The sequence below is a fragment of the Daphnia pulicaria genome, chromosome 1 (genome assembly GCF_021234035.1).
Source record: "Daphnia pulicaria isolate SC F1-1A chromosome 1, SC_F0-13Bv2, whole genome shotgun sequence".
NCBI lineage: Eukaryota > Metazoa > Arthropoda > Branchiopoda > Diplostraca > Daphniidae > Daphnia > Daphnia pulicaria.
This window is the reverse complement of record NC_060913.1, coordinates 14795316-14814414: the sequence shown is the minus strand read 5'-3', so window position 1 is coordinate 14814414 and position 19099 is coordinate 14795316. Positions and strand designations below refer to the sequence as shown.

At 50.1% G+C, this 19099-nt stretch overlaps 1 protein-coding gene across 6 annotated transcripts in view; it reads left to right on the top strand.

The window, feature by feature from the left end:
* Positions 1-19078, top strand: part of LOC124330408 (fat-like cadherin-related tumor suppressor homolog) — a 74733-nt gene extending 55655 nt beyond the window's left edge. For 3 of the 6 annotated variants that reach the window (XM_046788712.1, XM_046788714.1, XM_046788711.1), the window contains 24 exons: positions 499-715; positions 873-1015; positions 1128-1369; positions 1513-1944; positions 2086-2320; positions 2440-3549; positions 3668-4067; positions 5252-5275; positions 5930-6166; positions 6283-6516; positions 6673-6867; positions 6936-7450; positions 7528-7672; positions 7734-7895; positions 7966-8858; positions 8949-11342; positions 11441-11956; positions 12024-13184; positions 13263-13671; positions 14399-14602; positions 15025-15273; positions 16484-16648; positions 16786-17020; positions 17112-19078. In XM_046788712.1, coding sequence (XP_046644668.1) covers positions 499-715; positions 873-1015; positions 1128-1369; positions 1513-1944; positions 2086-2320; positions 2440-3549; positions 3668-4067; positions 5252-5275; positions 5930-6166; positions 6283-6516; positions 6673-6867; positions 6936-7450; positions 7528-7672; positions 7734-7895; positions 7966-8858; positions 8949-11342; positions 11441-11956; positions 12024-13184; positions 13263-13671; positions 14399-14602; positions 15025-15273; positions 16484-16648; positions 16786-17020; positions 17112-17583 — 10989 coding nt within the window. In that variant the 3' untranslated portion in view covers positions 17584-19078. The remainder of the gene's footprint in view (positions 1-498; positions 716-872; positions 1016-1127; positions 1370-1512; positions 1945-2085; positions 2321-2439; positions 3550-3667; positions 4068-5251; positions 5276-5929; positions 6167-6282; positions 6517-6672; positions 6868-6935; positions 7451-7527; positions 7673-7733; positions 7896-7965; positions 8859-8948; positions 11343-11440; positions 11957-12023; positions 13185-13262; positions 13672-14398; positions 14603-15024; positions 15274-16483; positions 16649-16785; positions 17021-17111) is intronic. The other 3 variants (XM_046788713.1, XM_046788715.1, XM_046788716.1) reach the window with 3 other exon arrangements.
* The last annotated feature ends 21 nt before the right edge of the window (positions 19079-19099 follow it).

Genomic DNA, 19099 nt, shown 5'->3' with positions numbered 1-19099 from the left:
CCTCCTCTCGCACTCGACTGCACTTGGCAGCAGCTCCAAGTTTAGCGGCCCCGGCGACTAACGGGATCAAATGGCCGTTAGGCGTTTGATGTCGGACAAAGTCTCGGTGTGACAGCGGCAGGGCCATTCGTCGCGAGTTATTGGCCGCCTTGGAGTCTTTACGACCGGTTTAATGAATCCATTCAATGCTAATAGAGCCAATGCAGAGTGGGCGAGAGAGAAAAAGAGAGAGAGTCCATTTTGTTAAGGCTGTGAAAGAGGTCGTTTCAACAGGCCGGCCTAATACAGATAGAAATCGATCCGCTAGTTTAGATTCCTTTTTTTTCCATTTTATTTTGGTATTTTATCGTCCGCATTTGATGTTTCCCTTTTCTTTTGTTCCTTTGGAGATTCCGATACGCCTTTGTTGTTGTTGTTGTTGTTGTTGTTGTTCTAATGGCGTTATTTTTACGAACGGCGGTCTATAAATGAATTTAATTTTTTTCCTTTTTGTTTAAGGTCCGAGCCAGCGACCGAGGCCGCCCGGCTCGCAATGCCACCACCCGCGTTTCAGTGGCCGTCATCGGAGTGCCTTCGCAATCGGCCAATCCGCCCGAGCTGAGCACGGACAACAGCCGCCGAGCTGACGTCATGGAATCCGATCCTGTCGGTCACGCCGTCGCCTTCATTACCGCCAACGACCCCGACGGCGACATGTTGTGGTACAAGATCGAAGGTCTGTTTTGCCTTGTTGCTTTTCATTTTTCATATTTTTTCTTCTTTTTAAATCCTTGCAGCCCGATCCGATTTCACACCTTTTCTTTTTTTAGAAAAATTGAGCTCTAATATATGTAAATTAAATTCATTTGTTGGTATTTATTGCGGGTGGACAGATGGAAATATCGGCGACAAATTCGCCATGCAAACAACGGGCAACGGCAAAGTTTACGTGGCCCAGCCGCTCGACTGGGAGCAGCAATCCTCTTATTTGCTCAACATTAGCATCACCGACGGCCACAACACCATCTACACTCAGGTTTCCATTTCTTTTGCTCATAGACTCTTCTGCTCGTGTTGGGGAGGAACTCGGTAATCTAATCCGGCGGACATTGGATTCCCTTTTGTTTTGTTTTGTTTCGATTCCACAGCTGGAAATAACGGTCCTCGATGTCAACGATCACCCGCCCGTCTTCTCTGAACAACATTATCGAGCCGAAGTGTCTGAGAACGCCGAAGTTGGGGCGGAGATTATCACACTCAACGCCACCGACGCCGACCAGGACAAGAGAGTCTTTTACGCTCTCCACGCCGCTTCCAGCGCTTCGTCATTACGAAAGTTCAAAGTGGATTCCATACGCGGTGTCGTCACTTTGGCCGAGAAACTTGACCGGTAAATAGAGAACTAAACTCACAGCTCGCCAACCGGACACCCAACGCCATATTGGCGGAGGAAATTGTCCGGTTCGGAGAAATCAGAAATCAGCGGATCAATTTGGCTTATTAACTTGTTTTGCACACACACACACACAACAGGGAAACGATGGCTCAACATTTGCTGACGGTGTCCGTCAAAGACCAAGGGACGCCGTCCAAGCGCAATTTCGCCCGCCTGTTGATCGACGTGACGGATCACAACGACCACACTCCCGAATTCATGTCGGAACTGGTGCAGGTGCGCATCTTCGAGACGGCCGCCGTCGGCTCGGTGGTGACAGTCATGCTGGCCATCGACAAGGACCGCGGCGTCAACGCCAAAGTGACGTATTCCATTAGCTCCGGCAATGTGGGCGGGGCCTTTGTGATCGAGCCCGACTCGGGTCTCATCCGCGTCAATCAACCGCTGGACGTCGGCACGGCTCACGAGTACATGCTGGTAGTGAAGGCTTCTGATGGAGGTTCGCCGTCACTTTCGACCTCTTGTCGAGTCCACATTCTCGTCACTATGGCCGAGAACGATCCCCCCAAGTATGAAACAGGATTTTTTTGTTAGTTGTAGTTGTTGTTGTAGTTGTTACAAGGAACCTCGTTAAAAGTTTTTAGTTCCAAACTTGTTTTTCTCGTTCGGATTTGTTATTTTTTTTTGTTTTTGTTTTTCTTCCTGCCCAGATTCTTGCAGAGCGAATACACGGCGGACGTGTTCGAGGATGCCAGCGGCGGGACTTTTGTGATTCAAGTGGAGGGTAGATCCATCTCGAGCTTGTTGTTCGAGATCACCGACGGCAACGGCGACGGCTCCTTCACCATCAATCCCAGCACGGGCATCATTGTCGTGTCGCCGAGAGGTGGACTCGACTACGAAACCACCAAGCACTACAATCTGAGCATCAGCGCCATGAATATGGTACGTGTATATCTGTCTGGCCGAGTCTAAGAGCTGGAAAGAGAGAGAGAGAAAGTGTTGTGTCTTGAACATTTGTTGCCACGCCCTAATCATTCACTCGCTTCATTTGTTGATTACAGGCCGGCTCATCAGCTCGTTGTCTCGTACATGTGCACGTTTCGGACGTCAACGATAATTCGCCAACCTTCAGCCAGGAGCTGTACGAAGGGACGATCTCGGAGGCGGCTGTGGCCGGATCGCTGGTCTTCCAGCGCTTGTCTTCCGCTCCGCTGGTCGTTTCGGCTCGAGATGGCGATTCCGGAGTCAACGCCCTCCTCTCGTACGACATTGTGGAGCCGAGGGCCGCCCAACTTTTCGCCATCGACTCCAATACGGGCGCCGTGCGGACGCTGGCCCCGCTCGATCGCGAGCAGCTGGCCCGCGTCGAGTTCACTGTCCAGGTGTCAGACCATGGCCGCCCGAGGCGCAACTCGGATCAAGTGGCCCGTGTCAGCATTGTCATCACGGACGTGAACGACTCGCCGCCTAAATTCATCGGCCAGCAGCAGCCGTACAGCGCCTCGCTGCTTTTGCCGACGTTCGCCGGAGTGGCCGTCGTGCGGGTGCGGGCGGAAGACCCTGATGTTGACATTAACTCGACGCTCACTTACGAGATAACGGGCGGTAATGGAGCCGGCAAGTTTTCCATCGACAGACGAACGGGCTGGATCAGCGTCTCCGACGCCGACGGCCTGTCTGCCAGCAATTTCTACACGCTGGAGGTGGGCGTCAGCGACGGCAAGTTCAGCACGGCCACCAAAGTGGAGATCCAGCTGGAGAAGATGCTGGCGTCAGGACTGGCTTTCGCCCAGGACAAGTACACGGGCTACGTGACGGAGAACAGCACCCGCGGGGCGACGACCATCGTGGCCCTCAACGTCCTGGGCACCCACCTCAACGAGCACGTCACCTTCTCCATCCTGAATCCGCAGGGCCTGTTCCAGGTGGGCAGCACTTCGGGCGTTGTCCAGGCCATCGGCCAGGTGCCTTTCGACCGTGAAGTCCAGCCGCGTTACGTCATCGTCGTCGAGGCGAGGAGCGAGCGCGGCGACGGCGAGAAGCCCCGCATCGCCCACACTCGCGTCGAAATCGAAGTCACCGATATCAACGACAACCGGCCGGCCTTTTTCAATTTGCCTTACTACGCCGTCGTCTCCTCCGAGGCCCCCAAAGGCAGCGTCGTCACCAAAGTGAGTATAGTACATTGCCGATTTTTGATTGAATTACCGGGCCTGCTTCATATCGGCTGCCGGACTTAACACCACCTCCCCCTGGCCACCTTATTGATTAATCGAATCATTGAATTAGGTCCAGGCCATGGACAAGGACGTGGGCGAAAACGGCGACATCCGCTACGAATTGCTGCGCGGCAGCGGCGAATTGTTCAGGGTGGACCGGCGGACGGGCGAGATTTTGCTGCGCCACGTCCTGGAAGGCCAGCAGGGTCACAGCGACTACGAGCTGGTGGTGGCGGCCTACGACGGCGGCACGCCTCCGCTCTCCTCGGAAGCTCTGGTCCGCGTCAAAGTCGTCAGCAAGAGCCAGCCGGTGTTTGGCCAGCAGTACTACTCGGCCTCGGTCCTGGAGAGCGCCGATCCACTTTCACCCGTCCTCAGCGTCCAGGCGTCGAGCCCCTCGGGCCGGCAATTGATCTACTCGATCGTGTCGGGCAACGAGGGCGAGGAGTTTGCCGTCGATTTCAACACAGGTCCGTAACACAACAACAACCAGCGTTGTTGTTGTTGTTGTTTTCTTGTCTTGTCTGCTGTTCACATCCGTCCATCCATCACTCGTTGGCTTTTCACCCCTCCCACCTCCCAGCCCTGCCCTCTCTCTACTTATGCGTCCGTCGGGTTGTCTGTCTATTGTGTCCGTCCGATATCCCCCCCCAAAACCACAAAACCCACTACCCTGGGTAGGAAGGTTGATGCTCTTCTTCTCTCCCTGTGTGTGTGTCTGTCTGGATGCTATGCCGGACGTGTAGTGGCGAGAGTTGGGTTGGTTAGTTGGGCTGCTGATCGCTAGCGTTACGTGTCGCGCTGGGGTTGGGTTGATTTATTTATCGTTGAATTCATCCTTGGCGTGCCACACGGTTGGGGAGCGCACGTGACTGGGCAAGTGGGAAATGAAAGGAGAGAGAGAAACCACACACCACGAGCGCTTCTTGTCAGCATCCATCAAATTTCTCGTCATCGTCGTCTTCTAGTTGTAGATCAACAACCGGCTGGAAAAGTAGTTTGAAAATAGGCAAAGAAATAGTTTCCCCTCTCCCCTTTCGTTTTACTTTTTATTTATTTTTATTTCGGGTCCCACCTCAAGCTCTTGCCATCTCTCCTCCATTTTGTCCAGTCTTTATGATCGATGAGGTCGATCGGGGCAGAACAACAACGATCAACATGAAAAAAAGATGATGATGATGATGGTTTTCATCGTTTTCTCCCGGAATTGGAAATACTCAGACTCGGCAACCAACTCGAGTTGATCCGTTCCGTTGCTGTGGCTTTCGTATAATGCAAGTGAAAATGGCGGTTTTTTCTTTCTCTTTCGACGTTTTCCGCAGTCATTAATATTCCAAGAGTCTTTTATATGTGTAATATAATAACGGAACGAGATAGGTATTTTTTCTATTAATCAAAATATTACCAGACCCAAACTGTCATTCCGAATTAACAATTCATCTTCATTGTGTTTTTCCCCCTCGGCTTTCAATTTCAAACCGAAAACTCTCGCTCTAACACCGACTAAATCGAGAAATCATCCACTTTCATTGTTTTTTCGATAATCTTTTTTTTAAAAAATTGAATATTGATTGATTTATTTTTCTTTCCGTTTATCTCTCATCTGTTAAAACAAAACAAAAAACAAATTCGACTTCTGTCGCCATACATTCAGCCCACAACTCGGAAAACGGGCCTTGTAAGTAACCCCCAAAAAACTGACACCACTTTTTTTTTTCTTTTATTTATTGTGTTGGTTGTTTAATTAAAAAATTTTTTTTGTTGCTTTATAACAATATTTATTCCATTTGTTGGTCGCACTATTAGTGATTGCCGGATCTAACACAACGCACCACTTGCTTGCGACATTTCTGACTCACTATACCCAACACCCACCACCGCCTTTTATTTTTTCACTCTGTCGCCTTTTGTTTCGATTGTTTAGCTTATATTCCTCTTTGTTGTCACATTTTTTCCTTACTCGTATTGTTTTTTTTGCGAGCCTCATAGTGGTATGTTTGTACTATAGAGTCGCCATACTGGTTGGTCGAGCGTGTCGTAATTTACTGGTGGTGATGGGAAACTTCCCACACACACCTTGTCACGGTTTAGAGAAGGCGTTAAATAGTTTCCCTTTTTATTTTGTATTTTTGTTTTTTCCCTATTTGTTATTTTATTTTTTGCACGAGGCTTGGCGCTAGCTATTTTGATTTGTGCCCACCGGTGTGAGTTGGTGTCGGCCGGAAATTGCAATCTGTGTACACATCAAGCGCACCTTTACTTAACTATGAAACTTCTTTTCTTTTTCTTTTTTTATTTTCTGTTGTCATGGCGCTCTCGCTCGCTCTCACAGGTCTCATTTATATCGTCAACCGACTGGATTATGAAGTTCGATCCAAATATGAGTTGCTGGTCCGCGCCACCGACAGCGTGTCGGGCGCCCATTCCGAAGTGCCTGTCAGTGTCAGCGTCGAAGACGCCAACGACTCTCCGCCAGAATTCAGCAACAATGAATACAACGTCACGCTGTCGGAAGCCACGCCTTCCGGCACTGTGGTCCTGGCCGTCAGTGCTCACGATCTCGACTCTGGTAACATTCCCAACGATAAAAACAAACCCCGGGAGAAACACACACATAAAAATTTCTTCCAGTTTGATTTCTTCTTTTCTGAACAACTCAATTTCATTCAATTTCTGGTGGTTTAGGCATCAACGCCCAAGTTGTTTACCGACTGCTGGCCGAGACCAACGGCGGCCAAGATGCCGCCGTGGCCGTGTCTGCGGCTTCGGCCGAGTTCTTCCACATCAACCCGGAAGACGGAACGTTGATTCTCGTGCGCTCGCTGGACCGTGAAACGCAGTCACTACACCATCTGCTCGTCATGGCGTCTGACCAGGGCAACCCGTCTCTCTCCAGCACAGCTCACATCTGGATCAGAGGTTTGTAGCTTAAACCCCAAAAAATAAAAAACAAAAAAACAAAAAGAGGAAAAATAATGAACGGCCTCGAGAAGTTGAACACACGTGTTCTCAACTTTCAACGGCGAAATAGGTTCTGGTGTTTTATTGATTGATCTTTTTCGCCTGACCTTTCAGTGGAGGACGTCAACGACAATCCGCCTCAATTCGAACAGCGCTCCTACCGATGCGTCCTGAGCGAGGATGGCAAACGAGGCCAATTCGTCACCATGGTGACGGCCACCGACCCTGATGTCTCCGATCAAACTCGATTAGTTTATTCACTAACCGGAGGAAATGATCAGCAAATGTTTAACATCGATTCCAAACGAGGTATAGTATTTATTCGATTCAATAAATAACATCGCATTGATGTTAACTGTTTTGATTTGTTACTAAAGGCACGGTGACGCTGGGCAACTTGCACCGATTCGGCGAGCAGCCCAACTACTTGTTGAACATCAGCGTCAGTGACGGAGTCTTCACAAGTTTCGCCTCGCTCCAAGTGGATTTACTTTCGACGAACCGGCATTCGCCCAGCTTCTCTCGTCCTCTCTACGACGTGGAAGTGATGGAGAATCTTCCGGCCGGCACGCTGGTCATCCAATTGAATGCAACCGATCTGGACAGGGATGATTTCGGTCACATCACCTACTCAATCCTGTCCACTTTCGCCACGGAAACGTTCAGAATAGACGACGAAACGGGCGACATTTTCACTCGACGGCCGCTGGATCGCGAGAGTCGCAGAGTCTACGAGATCCCCGTGTCCGCTTTCGACGCAGGGGGCAAGTCGGGTCACACGACTCTCCGTGTCAAGGTGGGAGACGCCAACGATAATCGTCCAAAGTTCCTTCTGGCTGAATACAGAGCCAACATCCACGCCAACTATTCTGTGGGACAACCATTCCTAAAAGTATGAATCAGACTAAAAGTCATTTTCATGAAATTGAACAAATTATCTTAACTTTTTGCCTTTTTATGGAATTGCAGGTCCAAGCCATAGATTTAGACGTGGATAACAACGCAAAGATCGGCTATTCTATTTACGAATCGAATGGAACCCGGGCGTCGGATACGTTCGATATTAACCCGTCAACCGGCGAACTTTTCTTGAAACAAAACGCTCTAGCTCTTGGTATAAATTTCTTAGAATTCCTTTATTCCGAATTTTTAGACTTTCGTTTTTGTTACTTTAGCCAACGAAGTGTTCCAGTTTTTCGTTCGAGCAGAAGATCACGGCTCGCCGGTATTGGGCACAGAAGCTCCAGTCGACGTCCTAATCCTCGATCCGCAAGAACGAGCACCCACTTTTGAGAGAACTTCCTCGAAATATTTCATTTCCGAATCAGCGCCAGTTGGTAAGGATATCGAGAACTAGATATAGTAGACGAGGAAAGTTAAAATTCATAATTGCGGTTCGTTCACCAGGTACGACCATTGCGAGAGTCAAAGCGGTGAGCAGTGGCGAACCACTGCACTACACCATCGTCCCGGCCCCAAGGAATCCCGACATTGAGGGCGGAAACAGAGACGAAGACCAAGACCTGCCGTCGCCATTCTTCTCTGTCGATGACCAGGGTCAAATTTACTTGTCGTTGCCGCTGGATCGCGAAACGTGCGACATTCACATCATCACTGTCGTAGCCTCAACCGACGCCTCGCCGCCCGTCATAGCCTTCACTGAAGTCATTATTCAAGTATTGGATTCCAACGAGCATCCGCCAGAATTTGAGAGCAACCCGTACCAGGTCGTGGTGGCCGAGAACTCGGAAAAAGGCAGCAGTGTCATTCGAGTGTCGGCCATGGACGGAGACCGCGTCACCGGAGCCTACGGCGATCTTCGCTATTCCTTTGGCCACAATATGGCGCCGGAATTGGCTAATATATTCCGCTTGGACTCTGTCACGGGATGGATTACCACTTTGGGTCTTTTGGACCGGGAAGAATGCGATCGTTACGTTCTGCCCATTATCGCCAGCGACAACGGCACGCCGGCCAAACTGACGTCCACAACGGCCGTGGTGATCGAAGTGCGCGATTACAACGATAACCCTCCGCAATTCTCTCAGAGTCACTACGTCGCCGCCGTCAACGAGGAGGCCCTTCCGGGCACGGTCGTCGTTCGACTCACAACCACCGACCGTGACCGGGAGCAGGGCCGTTCCGATTCCTCGTCTTCCTCGATGCAACACCAACAACAACCCCAGTTGCAGTACTACATTGTAAGTGGCGATCCACGATCTCAGTTTGGCATCCGGCAGGGCGAAGTTTATGTGGAAAGAGCGCTGGATCGTGAAGAAATCGGCTCCTACAGTCTCCAGGTAAAGTTGTTTTTTTAGTTTCTCGACCGACGGTTACTGCCTAACTGTTTTCGGTCGTTTCACGTACTAAATTCTTTTCTCATTGTCCAGGTGCTGGCCACTGATGGCTTCTTCACGGCCACCACCCACGTCACTGTTGACATTTTGGACGATAACGATCACGCCCCTGTGTGCACTCAACACCGTTATCACGAGCTGGTGTCTGAAGCCACCGCTCCTGGTACTTTTATCGTTCGGGTGCGGGCCACCGACGCCGACGAAGGGGCCAACGCCAAGATGAAATTCTACCTGACGGGCGAAGCGGCCGAATACTTCTTTTTGGACGCCAATTCCGGCCAGCTGAAAACCTTGAAGCCGCTGGATCGCGAATCTAGACCCATCTACACCCTCACCGCCCACGTTCAGGATCGGGAACGACCTCAATGGGAATGCACATCGGAGGTGGTCATCGCTCTGATGGATGTCAACGACAACGCGCCCAGCTTCAACCAGGATTGGTACACTTTCGCCGTGCCGGAAGATGCCGAACTGAGGACCATCGTGGGCAAAATCCACGCCACTGACAGCGATCTCGGACTCAACAGGAAGATCAGATACAGCATGGTGACGTCGACCACCTCTTTGGCCGGCCAGAACTCTTTCGCCATCGATGCCGAAAGCGGAATCGTGACGGTCGCCAAAGGATTGGATCGCGAAACTGTTCCCTCGTACAATCTGACAGTGTCGGCCATCGATTTGGGCACTCCGTCTCTACTTTCAACCGTCGTCGTGACAATTGTTGTGACGGATGTGAACGACAACCCGCCGCAGTTCAGTCGGAAATTGTACGCCGCTTCGGTGGCCGAGAGCTCGGCCATCGGCGCCGAAATCCTGAACGTGCTGGCCACCTCGTTGGACATTGGAGTCAACGCCGAGATCAAGTACTCGATTGTCGGAGGCAACGAACACCGTCACTTCGCCATCGATCCGCTTTCCGGCGTCATCAGTTTGGCCGAACCTCTCGACTACGAACGAGCCCGAGAGTTTTATTTGACCGTCCAGGCACTCGACGGTGGCGTTCCTCCGCTCAGCAATCACGCAGCCGTCAATATCACTGTGCTGGACAGCAACGATAATCCGCCCATCTTCACACAGGCCAGCTACAGCGCAGCTATCCGTGAAGACGCCATAATAGGCGAGACGGTCTTGCGACTCAACGCCGTCGATTTGGACGGCGGAGACAACGGGCGGATCACCTACACGCTCCTCAACGGCGACCGGCATGCACAGTTCCGTATCGATAGCAGCACCGGCTTATTGGCCGTGTCTGGACAGCTTGACAGGGAGCTGATAACTAGTTACATGCTGGAAGTCGAAGCCAGGGACAATGGGCTGCCATCTTCCTTGGCCAGCAACGTCTTAGTAGCAGTGGAAGTCACCGACGCCAACGACAATCCGCCCGCCTTCTCCCAGGTCAATTACACTGCCATCGCCCAGGAAGATAAGCCTCTCGGTTTCGTCATTCTCAAGCTGCTGGTGACGGACGCTGATGGGCCAACCAACGCCGGTCCCTTTACATTTGAAATCCGGTCTGGCAATGTGGATAACGCGTTCCGGATCGACGGCAACGGCTCTTTGCGAACGGCCAGACGTTTCAATCACAAAGTCCGCGATCACTACGTCCTGCAGATTGTCGTTTTCGATAACGGCAGTCCGCCACTCTACTCGGACACTTGGGTTTTGGTCAAGGTGATTGAAGAGTCCAAGTATCCGCCCATCATCACGCCGCTGGAGATCAACATCAACTCTTTCCTGGACGAGTACGCCGGCGGAGTGATCGGCCGCGTTCACGTCAACGATCAAGATCCTTACGATACGTTGGTCTACTCGCTGGTCGAGGAGAAAGGATATCACCACTCGTCGGTAGCTCTTTTCGAACTGGACTCGGAAGACGGAACGCTGATCGCCAAGCCGGGGCTGGACGTCGGCGCCTACACGGTCAACGTGTCCGTGTCGGACGGCAAGTTTTTCACCTACTCGTCCGTCAAAGTCAACGTGGTGCTCATCTCGGACGAGGCGCTGCAGAACGCCATCATCTTGACGGTCCGCGACATCACGGCCGACGATTTCGTCACCAGTTACCGGAAGAATTTCCTCAAAGCTGTCCGCAACATCATGAACGTCCGCACCAAAGACGTTTTCATCATCAGCATCCAGCCGCAAGTGACGACGGGTCAACAGTCGTCGAAAGGCGCGAATAACCGGACCAGACGTGCGGATGAAACTTCTCCGCTGAGGAAAACGGCCGCTGTGACCCGGTTGGAACCCATGTGGCGAGTCCGCGATCCTGCCCGGCAATCGAGACCCAACGTGGACATTTTGTTTTCGGTTCAAAAACCGTCAGGCGGTTTCTACCCGCCTTCCATCGTTCGCAAACAGCTGTTGGATAACGTGGCGGAATTGGAAGCAACTATCGATCATCACCGCATCTCCGGCGCTGTCCAGGTAAATAAAAAGAGAAAAAAAAAATCAATGATTTGCAACCTTTTTCAATGGCTTCGGTTGAAATTCAATCCCTCTTGTTATTTGTGTACATATTTTAGGGTTTCTGCACGGCGAGCTTTTGCGGTGCCAATGGCAAGTGCTACGACCGAGTTGTTCTTGATGACACGATGACGGTGGCTATTACGTCGGACATAAGTAGTTTTGTGGCGCCCCGACACAAATACAAACCGACGTGCATGTGCAAGGACGGATACGCCGGCGAGAAGTGCGACGTTGTGGCCAACGAATGCGCCCGCAACCCTTGCCCAGACTCGCGCATCTGTCGGCCAGAGTCTGGTCTGCCCGGATATTCGTGTCGCTGCCCCGAAAACCATCCGGGCTGCGTCAACGAATTGACTCAGATCACTTCGTGCAAGGATGCCGCTTCCGGATGCTACCAACCCAGTCATCCCATCTTCTTTGCCGGCAAGTCGTACGCCCAGTACAGTCTGGGATCCACCATCGAGCGTCACCTTTTGTTGACTCTCCGATTCCGGACTGTTCATCCGACAGGAAACGTCATGTTTGCTAGTGGTCGTATCGACTACAGTATCCTGGAGATCGTCAACGGAGAGGTACTAACTAACTAATTGATAAACTATTTGAAATTTAATTTTAAATGGCTCCTATTTTGTGTGACAGGTTCAATATCGTTTCGATTGTGGAAGTGGCGAAGGTCTGGTGAGAGTGACAGGATTGAATGTCAACGACGGTGCCTGGCACGACATCCGACTGGAGCGTCACGGTAGAGTGGCCGAGTTGACGGTGGACGGATCCTATCGGTCCCAAGGTGAAGCTCCTGGCGTCAACGACATCCTCAACCTGGAGCCCATCAGCGACTACGTCTTCTTCGGTGCCGAAGTTCGGACCTTGGACGACGTCCGCATGGGCTTTGTCGGTTGCCTGGACGAGATCCGATTCAACGACAATCTCCTCCCGCAGCACCTGCCCAGCAATTCGCCCGCCTCCTCTTTGAACAGCCTCAATCCCAATTCGGCCAGTCAGTCCGTCATGCTGAAGAGGTTCACCAACGTGGAATTCGTCTGCCGCGTTCCGCTCGAAAGACCCGGAGTTTGCGGCACTCAGCCCTGTATGAACGGCGGTACCTGTACAGAAATGGTCGGCGTTCTGCCCGGCTATCAATGCACTTGCCGGCCTCGTTTCATGGGCTCCCGCTGCGAGATCGACAGCGATCCATGCGCTTCTTCGCCTTGTCTCTTCAACGGCCGCTGCTACAACCTCAACAACGACTACCGTTGCGAATGCCCTGCCCGGCTGAGCGGCAAACGCTGCGAATATGGCCGCTACTGCAATCCCAATCCTTGCAAAAATGGTGGCATCTGCGAAGAAGGTGGCACGGGACCCATCTGCAAGTGTCGTGGATTCACGGGCGACACTTGTTCCGTCGACGTCAACGAATGCGAACCTTCGCCGTGCCAGAACGGAGGCACTTGCGTCAACATCGTCGGCAGCTTCCAGTGCTTGTGCCCCATCAACGCCACCGGTCATTACTGCACGGAGCTGGCCCTCAAGAACGATCTCATCACCTCCAACCTGTTTCTGAACAATCTCTCGCTGCTGGAGATTGTCGGATTCGTGGTCGGCCTCGTTGGATTCATCTTCTTGATCAGCTTAGTCAGCTGCTGGTGGCGCAAGAGCAAGCGCTCCCGCGGCAGCCATCGATCACGCAGCATGAACGACTCGAACGGCAAAGAGATGGTGCCACTCAACTCGACCCGGCCAATGGACTTGTCGGAATTCAAACGCGGATCCAAAATGAGTAACTTGGAAGCCACCAATCAGGTAACAATGTTCTTACCTGCCTTATTATAATCTCTGGCCTGAATAATTGCTAATTGAATTTTCCTGATTTTCAATAAGGTCCCTCCTATGCTGCCTCCCCGTCCGGCTTCCTACACGCCCAGCGTGAGCGAGCCCACTTACCTCCCGCTCAACAACCTGGACACGATCCGCAGCTACGGCTCGGCGGCTGACGAGCTGGAAACGTATCCGATGCTGGGCATGCCGCCGTACAATGGGAACGGAATGGGCAGCGTGGGTGGTCACAACAATCCCGATTACCACCCCAACCTGAACCGCCCGGCCGTGGTGGGTATGGCTTCTAATGGCGGATCGGTAATGAGTGGCGGAGGTTGCCTCTCTTCGCCTCCCCTCCTGATGCCGGCCCTCGACGCCCTTAGCGACTCGGACAGTGTGCACAAGCCCCGTTGGTCGGATCTGGAAAGCAATCTCAAAGGATCCTATTACGAGGCAGCTAAAATCCACAATGGTACGTCATGGCTTGAAACTTGTTTTCATCAGACTCTCGAGTAACGCACCCAAACTCTTAATACCTTGTCCTATTACCTTGCTCCTTGCTATATTAAACCACATTTCGATCTTCTCTTGATTCGATCTATCGCCTCTATCTCGCCCGTCTCTATCTCTACTAGCAGCGCTGGCCCGTACCAATTACTATTTCTGGTAGTAAGTCTTATCGTCTTTATAACCGACCCCCCCCCCCCCCCCCCCCCCACCCCTCCTTTTGGTCGATGGCCTTTTGATTCGGGACTCGTCTCCTTTTGTTGCAACTTGTGCGTTTCATTAGTGACGTCGGATGAGAGAGAAACTCTATCGTCGGCTTTGATCTGTGAACATGGCAGTTTCTCGACTTCGCCACGAGTCTCGACATCAAGTCAATGTGCAACAACGCATATAGTGTATAGCCGACCGGACCGATTGTCTTTGATCCTGTTGAATGAATTATTGTCCAGCAATTGGCGTCTTCTAGCCGTACTGATGTTGATTATTAGTTTATCTTTTCCCCCCTCGTCGTTGGAGCTACTGCCTTGCAATTGTTGACTAGAACTTGGTACATCCCTTTGATATTGTGCACATCCCATTTCCCCCCCTTTTTTTTTATTTTTATTTTGCCTTGCCCATTTCACGGTCTGATGTCAAAACCAGCCGGGGGAATGTCACGGAAATCGTCTGATCCTATGTCCTATCTCCCCCAGACTTGAAAGGCAAATGCAGCGAGACGGGATCGGCGACCAACAGGAGCCTCCACAATCACCACCACCACCACCATCATCTGAACGGCAACCACTACGGCCACACTGGAGGTCTTTTGCTCAGCAACGTCAAAAGCACAAACAAGGACACGACAACAGCGTCCTCGGTCTCACCGACAGTCTCCGCCAACGTCGACGATTGTGCGCGTACGTCTAATAGTCCCCAATCTCTCAGAGCTATTATCGTCTGAACATCTTCTACTACCGCTACCACTACTACTACTACTTCTTTCTTCTTCTTCTTCTTCTCTCTACCACTCACACAAAACTATTTCTCCGTCTTCATCTCTATTCTGTATTTTCCATTTTTGTGTTTTTCTCGGGACGACTTTGATAATCTTTGATCATTGGCTTTCCTAGCCGAACCGAATTCCAAACTCTTTTTTCTTTGTCATCATTTTAATTTTTTTTAAGGGACGAAATAACGGGGAGCTTTAAGTTTTCATTTCTTTTATTTCTATTTGGTTTTTATTTTTTTTTGGGTCTTCGTCTTTGTTTAACGAAATGACGGATCGACCTTCCACGTACACACAAACACAAATCTCAAATGAAAAAAAATCACGGAATAGCAAAACAAAAAGGCGTTCAACGTGATGCTTTGAGGGCGTCGAGTCCGCAAGCGGTGACGCAATCAGCACCGCCGTCCTCTGCGGCGGGACTGGGAGTCTCGTCGTCGTACAACTGTTCCATTTCCCCGCTGCCTACTCCGCCTCCCAGTCCTCCCGCTATCCCGCCGTTGCCTAGGGATTATGCCGAATTTGAATTGAGTCTACAGACGTTGATGAGGCAAACCGCCCTGCTCAGCCGGCCATCACCGAGTACGTAACCGACGACAACCACGACGACGACACAAAAAAAAAACACGAAAAAACGAAACAATCTGAGCAAAAAACCCAATTTTGTTTGCCTGTGCACGCGTTTGGTTTAGTTTGTTTGTGTGTGTTTCTTTTGTCGCTGCTGGCTCAACCCGCACACCTCCAGCCCTACCACGGCTTCCCTCTCTCTTATGCTCGAAAAAAGGTTTCCCTAATCGAACGGGATTATAGTAGAGGTTACAGCAGTTGTTTTGTTTTGTTTTGTTTTTCTTTCATAGTGAGCGCATCCCCACTTCTCCGTTGAACGAAAGAATTTTGTCGCACTCCCTTCAATGCACTTTGGCGAGACACTCACGAAACGTGTGTTTCTATCTGTTTTTCCACTTGTGATTCTTGACGGTTTACATGTTTTCTCACATTTGTGTTTGCATGCAGTCGCACGCATCCGCCCGAAAATCCGCCCTACAAGTGCGTTTACATTTTTATTTCTTCCCTTTTCTGTTCTCTTATTGTGACGCAAGCTTTCTCTTTTGCGTCACTTTTAAATGGCATGTCGGCAAAGCCCCCCCACCATTCTTTCGCCTTGTTTTCTCAAAAGCATTTACCATTATTTAAAAAAAAAAACATAATTCTCGTATTTAAAAAAAAAATGAAAGGGAAAATATGGCTCGACAGTCAGGCACGCGCTAATTAATGCACAGCCCCGCTCTCCTTTTCCTTTCGCTCAGCTTCCAATCTTGACTATTACCTACTGCTATATACCAAGCTATGATCCCTTATTTTTTTTCTCTTTTGATTCCTTTCGGGCTGCAAATGCCCAGCTACACGTATCTGTATATATTTATAATAACGTGTTCCTCACCCACCGGATGAATAGCAGTAGCAGAGCTGAGCCTTTTGAAGTTGGACAGATCAAAAGAAAAAGGCCAGCCTCATCAGCTTATTTAGCGGTGCTGGGGAACATTTGCAATTAGAGACTAACTATGCATGTCTCAAACGAGAAAGTGAATGGAAAGCTCAGGCTTTTGAGCTCGAAATTCATTGTCGAGTTTTACCAAATTTCAATCCACACACAACAGCTTAGTCTCAGAGCAGTGGAATTTTGCGCTACTTTTCGGCTGTTAGTCTCAAAGTAGCACTGTTGAAGAATCTCTCGTTTTTATTTTTTGGTTGTGACATGTTCTCATCTCTCGGTTTTGAATGAAACAAACAGGTTACCATTGGGACTGCTCCGATTGGGCCAATCAGAGCCAGAACCCATTACCCAACATCACAGAAGTCCCAGGCTCCGAGATACCGGACTCTTCCAGTTTCCATAGCAACGAAAGCAACGAATCCAACGGCAACAACACCCACCAACACGACCCGCTTCACAACGGTACGGTCCTTGACGTCGTTTGTCCGACCCCATCCTCGCCCTTTATTATTTGTGATGGTTCTAATTATCCTTTGTCGCTTCGAATTCATCTAACATAATGTGGATATTTGTCTTTTCTTTTCTTTTTTTGATAATAGGGATGATGATGACCATCAGCCCCGAACGTGACCTAGACACTTTGGTGGAGGATCCTAAAGCGGCTCCAACTTTGAACGGATTCAGGTCGCTGGATTCGGACTGCGGCACTGACATTGAAATGGGATCGAACGGCACCAATCCGTTCCGGTCGCGCCAACCGCCGAGCTTCGAGGAAATTCTAGCCAACAGCGGACTGCGTCTGTCGGACTTGGCCGTCGTGTCCATACCCAACAGGTGAAATATTCATTGCATTTTAGATGAGCGATGAGCGCGTGTCAAATCGCGTCGATTCGGATATTCATGGCCTTTGTCTATTTTTGAACAGCGATGGAGGATGCAGCGATAGCGAAGCGCCTTCTGAATCATTACCTCCGCCCGGCAACTATTCCCGCCACCCCAATCTCTACCTGCCCCCTTACAGCATCGCCAGCGAGACGGAAGCCGAGGACATGTCGCCAGTGCGCAACAACAACAACGGGCGGCAGCGCAACGGTTTCGGCAACCGGTTGGCAGATCACCACGACGACGACGACGACAGCAGCCCGTCATCTTCGAGTTCGTTCGCCAGTCAAATCCATCGACCGTCGGCCAATTTGCGGGCACCAGGGACCGGAGCCTCCGCTGGAACTCAATCGGCTCACGATCGCGTTTCCTCTTTGATGGGATCCTGCAGTGACGTCTCCAATTTGTGCGACATTGAAGACTCTGAATTTGAAGGCGAGGACGTCAGGCCGAGGATGCCGACGGCGATGACAACCATCCATAAACCGGGCCAACCCATCCAGACGGACGTCTAAGATCTTTTCAACTGCAAACGCGACTCGGGTTCTGGATGTTATCCTTACGGCCTTGCAGTGCCTGGTCCCACTCTGTTTCCATTTCCATTGTTTGTCGGCGGACCGATCCAGCAACCCATTCGTCGACCTAATCTGCCAGATCTCGCCGTCCTCCCAATCCAGCACTTGCTCCCCCCCCCCACCCCCTCCTCTTCCTTTGCGACGCAACAATTCACACCCGACGACGGCGATCGGCGGCGTGATTTTATTGATGAGCTTCTTATTGTGTCGCCTCATTTATTTTGAAGAAAAAGCAGACGGAAAGATTTTTAGCGAAAAAATTGCTGTACCGTGAAAAGCTGTACGCGTCAAATGTGCCACTCACAAAACAACACAACACACACACACACACACACACAACAACAACAACTTTCAAACTGTAAAAAGTAATGTATGTAGATTGGTTGCCGTGATTGAAACCTCCTGTGTCCCAGACTTTTCTCTGTGTGGATAATCCCATCAAAGGTGTATGTGTGTGTGTGTGTATATGGACGATCCTGTTTCGTTATGTATGACGTGCAATGTTGATTCTTCTCTTGGTCTCCCCCACCCCTACCCCCAAACCCCACCATTTGATCACGGAAGGAAAGAAAACACGGTCCAGCTCGTTCCCCGATTTTATACGACCCTTGTCTTTTCACTATTTCAATTGTTTCTCTCGATCTGACCTTTTTATTCATTCGGTTTGTATATTCCTCCTGGGAAAGGTTGTTTCGCCCCACCCCACCTCTAGCGTGGACTCTTGTTTTTTTTTCAAATGAAAGTTGCAATTGTTTGTTTTTTCTGGTTTTTCGTACATACCGACGCAATCGTGTGTTCTTGCAATCATCAATGCACGTGGCTTTTTCTTTTTTATCATTATTTTGATTTTCTTCTCCGCTGATAACTCTTTTTTTCTTTTCGTTGTTTCTATTTTCGTTCCTCTGTTTGTTTTGGTTTGATTCCCTCTCGGTGAGTTGCGGGGGAAACGGGGGGAAACTGAAACGAGCTGGCGGCAACAGAGTTCAGAGAGAATCACTCGATCCAGCCATATCTAAAAAATCCTTTTTGCCGTATATATTTGTGTTTCCGCCTTCCTCCCACCCCTACCCAGCCTGTTCAGCAGACGTATATATTCTATAAATATTGAAAAGATAAGGAAAGTGAGGGAGAGAAATGTGGGGAAATATTTCGGAGCGTTATATTTCCAACTTTGGGTGATATTTGCACGCCCATTTGTTTGCTTATTCTCTCTCTCTCTCTCTCTCTGATCCAATTTGTACATTAGACGGCGTCGATGGTGTGGATGTTTTAGGAAACAACAAAAAGAAATTAAATTGACTGAAGGGTATTTCAAAAAATCAAGTGGAGAGTTGTTGTACAGTTTTACCTTTTTTAAGACAAAACAAAAAATAAATATGGTTCCATCTCTTTTGTAAAGAAAAATTCGTGACAAATACACAGAAATCGCATGTTATTTATTTCGTTGGTTTCTTTT